Genomic DNA, 6676 nt, shown 5'->3' on the forward strand with positions numbered 1-6676 from the left:
AAAAGTTATAAAGTTACACCCACGTACACTCTTGGAATGGAAAGCCCAGCTGATAAGTGCAGTTAATATAGTACAGAAGGCCTACCTTCATGGCACTTTCGACAGCATGTCCCGTTAGCATTGCTAATGACTCCCCTCAGGCATTGAAACTCCTGGTCCTAGGAGGTGGTGGTGCCGAGAGGGAGGGGTCTACTGACCAGCACTGCAACATTACATTACATTGTTGTTATAGAACAGATACAATCAAATACCAGTCATATGTAATTACTATTATATATTTTATAACTGATTGATAGGCTACTGTATAGGCCTATTCCTGAAATGATTGACTAATTTATTTACTGATTTAATAATGTATTAACACTGAATTGAATGGTGTGAATAATTGACAAATTTGATAGTTGATGGATTGGTGGGGGATAATTAATGTATTGCTGAGAAATAAGTACGACTAGATGGGGCATTATGTTATTGGTAGAGGGCATTATGCATCTGTTCATGTCATGTTAAAGTTTCTTACCAATACGAGCAGAGCGCAAACGTTCAGAATGCATTTTTCCTTCCATTTCCCTCTCAAGACGTCCATTCTTTCACACCCCTCTTCTCACTTAAAAGAACAACACCTGCAGAAAGGAGAGATGGGGTAACACGTGTGACAAAACTCTCTTCATAATGCTTTCACACATTAGGCCTACTTGACTTTCCTTTTTTCTAGTGCAAAGAAAATGTTGTCAATATGAATCAGTATTAAGTTCAAAAATAACTTATTTACTACCATGTCAAGGCTATATAGATATGACCTTTGTATGGGAAAATAATTAACCTAGCCTAGGCATTTATTTTTTATATAACTTAACCTGTCGTTATCTAGGCAAGGCAGTTAAGAACAAATTCTTATTTACAATGACGGCCTACACCGTCGCTGGGCCAATTGTGCGCCGCACTATGGGACTCCCAATCACGGCCGGTTGTGATATCCTGGTTCGAATCCAGGTGTGTCTGACGTCTCTAGCGCTGAGATACAGTGCCTTAGACCGCTGCGTCAGTCGGGAGCCCATTTAAATCGAGGTAAATTATTTTCCGGGACGTACGTTATAGCTAGGCTATGCATTTAATTTATACAAAGTTAATATCTAGTTCAAGAATACACTCCGCTAAAGCTACAATAACAACCGAGAAAACGTATTTTGTTTCGATTTCACTGTAGCGTACGCCCACTGTTTTTAGCCGCAGAAGTCCGATATTATCAATCTTTTTTTCCCAAAACTACAGGCGGAGAGTTACCGTCACTTACCTTTATCAAAACCGCTCCTACATGAAAAATGGCGATGCAGTCGAGTCTCCCAAATTAAAATCTATTTTTTAGTAAAAGTTTAAGAAATACATTCAAATCTCCCAAGAGACGCCAGGGTGTTATGTCGCGAGTTCTAAAGAGGGGGCGGACTCAAACGGGAAAATGGACACGTCATGCTTCGTAAGTCATTGCTTCACCGCACCCAGGCTTCAAGGAAGTCTGAATTGCAGGGCATGATACACGTTACACCATAGGTAGTAGGAAAAGACTTATGTTACGCGATTGAGCAATAGCAAACTGTGCGCCTATGGGTCACAAGATACAGTTCCCAAGTGTATACAAAAACAACAATTGAAACACCTGGGGCCTGTTGCACAAAACTAGGATAAGGGATTAAGCCAGGATATCTTGGTGATCCTGGCTCAATTGATCCGTAATCCGGTTGCACTAAAGATGGATAGGGGGCAGGAGGATATGTTATGGTATAAATTACCATGGAGATTTATTCTGTGGAGCTAGCCTGCTCCAGACCAGGCTAAATTCCAGGATCTATTTAATCTCATCCCTAATGTCAGTCAGCAGTCACCACAAATGGAAACCAATAGTTATTTCACTGCTCACTATACATTGTTATCACATATAACTAGACCCACTGTTATTATTTAAACGTTTGTGATCATTAATTTCAATGATGATTTTGGATAAAAATGATTTTTGATGATGTTGCTATCATTAGATAATTTACAGTTTCCATAGACTATAAGGCTATATATAAAATGATAGAATATTAGGGCCACAGAGGGGAAAAAAAAAACACAAGTCATAATATTGTAACCAGTTGTTTTAAGGAGGACAGTTGTTAAAATGACAGATGTGGGGCATTTCGTGAAATTGTACTTCAGTATGGTTTCATAAACAAAGACATGCTGATGTGCCAGAATATTAAGTATCACATTGTCATAAGTATCAAAACTGTAAAAACAATATGTAGCTTTTCTGCAGAAAGAACCAGCCTACATAAATTTATGACTTATCCTTTTTCTTCAGTGTGCCCTAGTACTCTGTCATATAACAAATACACATTCCATATGAAATATAAAACACAATGTGTAACATTATGTTCCTTTATTGAATAAGGACAAAACAAAGCAGGTACCCATCAGCTCCTTTCGAAACTGAAGTCACAGTGACTCTACAAGATGGAAAGCACAGAATCCAAGCATATTATACAAAATGATACATACACATTCAAAGGTCTGTATATAACACACCCTGCATGTCTGCACACTAAAATAAATGCAGGACAAATCCATCACATCAACTGAACAGACAAATGAATGGATGCAGTAGCCTCCTGCACCTTGTATTACACACAGTTACCGCACAAACATCATAAGAGGCCAAATTCGTCAAAAAACTAACCCAAAAAAACCCAAATTCCTCTGCCACGCAGGACATTTTAACCAAAATTGAAAGCACACATACTAACTAAAATAATTCAACACATATTGGTCCCTCAGCGCCCGACCACTGTCGTCATCAGGGAAGATTGCCGGATTGTCCCAGTCCATGGCTGGTGGCACTCTGGGGGCCCTCTCTTCCTCAGGCAGGCCACATTGTGGAGGACAGCACAAGCCACAGTAATATCACATGCCCTAACAGGGCTGACCCTTAATTTGTGAAGGCAGTGAAAGCGTGCTTCAGGAGGCCAAAGGTCATTTCAACTCTGGCCTGGTCCTGGCATGGGCATGGTTGTAGGCCTGCTGTGCTTCCTGGGGGTCTGTGAAAGGTGTCAGGAGAAAAGGCTGGCAGCCATACCCCCTGTCTCCAGCAACCCCAGAGAATTCACCTGTCAACACAAAATCTCATCATTACTACTCATAAACACAGTGATATTCTTGACACAGCCATGATGGTTATAAATAGGGGTGTGTGGCTTACCTTGTGATAGGCACTGATAGATTTCAGAGGCCCGAAAGATTCTGGAGTCATGGACTGAGCCAGGCCATTTTGCCACAACATTGCTGATCACACAGTCAGCATTGCAGACCATCTGAAATCATAAGATGAGGAATATTACACACTCAATGCACATCACTGGCAATGCAGAGTGTTCGTCAATGGACATATCAAAAGTTATGTTCACCTGAACATTAATGCTGTGAAAGGATTTCCTATTCACAAAATCGGCCTCATGGGCACCTGAGGGGGCTTTTATCCTTATGTGTGTGCAGTCCACTGCACCAATGACATTGGGGAAACTGTCACACAAAGTAATGAGTATCCTACTATGTGTTAACAGTTGTCCTGTAATTTGTAGATTCTCTTACCTGCAATCCTATAGAACTCCTCTTTGATGTCACAGAGTCTTCTGTGGCCAGAGGAGGAGATGAAGACATCTGCTAATGCTTTGATAGCCAGACACACTCCTTTATTGTGCGGCAAATTGTGGCCTTGTTCAGCTGTTCTGCATCCCCACTGATGTACAGGAAGGCTCCACTAGCAAAAAGCGCAAGGCACACAAACCATTTGCTCCACACTCAGTGCATGGCTCCGTGCAGTGCGGTGCTTAATCCTGGGACCCAGTAGTCTGCATAGATACCTGATGCCATCTGCAGAAAACCTGTATCTTTCATATAGATGGTCATCAGGGAAGGCCAGTGGGTCCAACCGGTCCCTGAAGACCCTTTCTCGCCTGAAGGCTCTCCTCAGCACAAGTGCTTCTTCATCCACCATCTCGACGAATGGGCATGCCATTGTCAAGGCAGAAAGGAACACACAATTTTGGGCCTTTATATAGGCTAGTGGCCACACCTGGTGCTGGGGGGTGGGCAAAAGAGGGCGATGCCTTATAACGATGACTTGGTTGTACTGATTGCTGGGAAAATAAAAAAACCTTAGAAAGATGCCACCGTCCTGTGTGCTCACAATAAGAGCTCATATGTCATGGCTCACTTGACTTTACGAGAATATACCTAATTTTTATTTTGAGCTGTGTCATCTTCTGTGAGCTGGGGGAGGAAAGAAAAATAATGATTAATACATTTGTGTTACAGTTAGCATACAGTGTACATTGAAGGCATATCTCACCTCCTCTCAAGTTTTTTTATTTCAAGGTCCAGTTTCCTAATTGTCCTCTTTTTTATTTCGGACTCCAGTGCAAGATTTTCCATCTTTTTCTTCTTGTACTGAATGTCTATGTCTGCCAGTTCTATTTGGCGCCGGAGGTGGTTGCCATACAACTTTCTGATAGCTTGTGAGCTCTGTGAACACAATACAATTAGCGCAGCTGGAATTTGGCAGGATGTGGTGTCCTTTTATTAATACGCACTATGTTGCCAGGCTGGTTTTCCCACTGTATAGCATCTGGGTCCTGTAAAAGAAATTAGATTTTTTGATTTTGATGAGGACTCCTCACCATTGTAGAGTAAATAGTACTTTCACAGTCTTAACATGATACCTCATGCCTTCGGGAATCCAGAGAGATGGTCTCCTCCTCATCATCGTCTCCATCATGTGCTGTTGCTGCTGCACTGGGGCCTTCACCTACTACATTTAATCGGATTCATATTGAAGCTAGTAGACAAGACATGCCAGGCCTACAGTATGCCTTTGATGGAGTACTCACTGGATCAGCATCGTCTGGTGCTTGTGCTGGTGGCTCTAACAGGAACACAGTGCTGCCAGACACTGCAAGGCAATAGGTAAACAAAGTCAGACAGTCCAAATTGATTCAATATGAATGTGGTTGTATCCCATGTAGAGATGGAAGGACATACCTTGAATGAAGCGGGTGGCATCTTGGGAGAACTATGCTCGTCTCTTTCCCCCAGGGATCCCCTCTAAGACGGGCCTGCTTTTATTTAGCTCCAAGGCCATGTCCTCTGCTGGGGTAAGGTCAGCCTTTGGTGACCCACCACCCGTGCCTTGTCTGTGGGTATCTTTTTCACTGCTAAACAGTACAGACAATGTGTGAGCAGGCACCTTCTGGTACAATATATGCTTGTGCTTTGTTAAATATTAGTCAGGGACCATACCATTCTGCAGAATGTTCTTGTATTTGATTTTGACCTACTGCCATGTCCGTTTTGGCCCGTTCATGTTTAATCTACACACACACACACACCACACACACACACACATTTAATGGAGTCACACTGCAAAAAATTACTTGGTATTTTTGTCTTGTTTTCAGTAAAAATATCAAAAATTTATCATAGCTTTATACAGTGTGATGGAGTTACTTTACACAATTTCACTCATATCTGCAGTCCATTTCAATTAAAAATTTAACCGTTTCATAATTACAGTACAACTGCATTTTTGGAGATGTGAATTAATATTTTGAATTGTAATTGTGATGTTTCAGCGGGGCGGTGAGTGTGTAATTGTGCACTACTTACGCATTCAGGCGGTCTGCAATACTTTGCCACGCTTTTTCTCTTTGCTTTATCACTGTGGCGGTGTTGCCTTTCTTCTTAATTATATCTTTTACTCCTCGTATGCCTCCATGAGGATTTGTGCTTCGACGGGGGAAAAGTACGCGGTCTAGTTGCCATGGTAAATCAGTTAATTGTGATCTGTGGCGGGGTCTATTTGAGTGAGCCGTGAGCGCGCACCTATCCAGGATTGGTTTACACCTGGCTTAATGAATCCGTGTCTGCTATCTCTGGCTTGGTCTTTGTGCAACCAATTAAGCCTGGACGCACATGTTTTGGCTTCATTGAGCTCAGCTGAGTCATTTATCCGGATGTCTTAATTCTACTTTTGTGCAACAGGCCCTGCACGGTGCCAGGGGAGTTGTTTCTAAATCGGGATGTAGCATAATGCTAAAATGCCTATTGCCTATTGGAGCAACAGGTGAGAGGGGGGTATGTTGGGCGCTTTTTTTTTACATTCAGCATCACTACGTCAAGGCAAATATATATCAAAAGATATCTACGTATATTCAGGAAGTTGTGTATCCTGGAAATGATCAGAATGCATGTAAACATAACCCTTTTGAAAACAGCTTGTTTCTTGGCTCAATTTACCTCGGGTGTGGAGTAATTGAGTATGGGGACAGGGTAGCCTAAGCATATGAAAACATTTCTAACTACATTTTAAAACATTTACGTGTAACCTCATATCCAGCGATAATACATTGTATTACACCGGGAAAGAAAATACCAATTGTGTCCAAGAGGGGACAAACTCACCGAGGAAGGCATTAAACTTGACCAATCACTCAAATGCGAGGCGTTCTTAATACTATTCATATTATGCATAAACGGACTAAATGTAATCATCATTTGTATGGGGTGTGTTGATTAGCCGTTGGCTCAACTGTCCCCTCGCCAAATCAGAATCACCGTTATTCGCCCAGTACATTTTTACCATACT

General features: G+C 41.8%; 2 protein-coding genes and 2 long non-coding RNA genes across 8 annotated transcripts in view; 1 reads left to right on the forward strand and 3 right to left on the reverse strand.

Annotated features, from left to right (window-relative positions):
• The window catches only part of tnfrsf1a (tumor necrosis factor receptor superfamily, member 1a), a 9012-nt gene extending 7554 nt beyond the window's left edge, over positions 1-1458 (reverse strand). Inside the window, 4 exon segments of the mRNA XM_024139135.2 lie at positions 86-160; positions 163-202; positions 521-623; positions 1295-1458. Of these exon segments, the coding sequence (XP_023994903.1) occupies positions 86-160; positions 163-202; positions 521-586 (181 nt within the window). The 5' untranslated portion in view covers positions 587-623; positions 1295-1458.
• cd27 (CD27 molecule) overlaps positions 994-6676 on the forward strand; it is a 17075-nt gene continuing 11392 nt past the window's right edge. Inside the window, exon 1 of one of the 2 annotated variants that reach the window (XM_024139142.2) lies at positions 994-1068. The gene's annotated coding sequence lies outside the window, so the exon portion shown is untranslated. Of the gene's footprint in view, positions 1069-1435; positions 1475-6676 lie in introns of those variants that run through there. The other variant, XM_070439486.1, reaches the window with a different exon arrangement.
• On the reverse strand, positions 2875-3550 carry LOC139024595 (uncharacterized). Of its 2 annotated transcripts, none has more exons than XR_011475928.1 (3): positions 3441-3550; positions 3236-3347; positions 2875-3115 (listed from the first exon to the last, which is right to left on the reverse strand). It is a non-coding gene; the product is annotated as an uncharacterized lncRNA (long non-coding RNA). The 2 variants fall into 2 exon arrangements; XR_011475927.1 differs by lacking the exon at positions 2875-3115 and adding an exon at positions 3128-3143.
• The window catches only part of LOC139024600 (uncharacterized), a 4344-nt gene continuing 1825 nt past the window's right edge, over positions 4158-6676 (reverse strand). The window contains exons 4-5 of one of the 3 annotated variants that reach the window (XR_011475935.1): positions 4270-4667; positions 4158-4172 (exon numbers count right to left, since the gene is read on the reverse strand). This is a non-coding gene — a long non-coding RNA (uncharacterized lncRNA). Of the gene's footprint in view, positions 4173-4269; positions 4668-4754; positions 4838-6676 lie in introns of those variants that run through there. The other 2 variants (XR_011475936.1, XR_011475934.1) reach the window with 2 other exon arrangements.

Source organism: Salvelinus sp. IW2-2015, unplaced genomic scaffold (genome assembly GCF_002910315.2).
Source record: "Salvelinus sp. IW2-2015 unplaced genomic scaffold, ASM291031v2 Un_scaffold1687, whole genome shotgun sequence".
Taxonomy (NCBI): Eukaryota; Metazoa; Chordata; class Actinopteri; order Salmoniformes; family Salmonidae; genus Salvelinus; species Salvelinus sp. IW2-2015.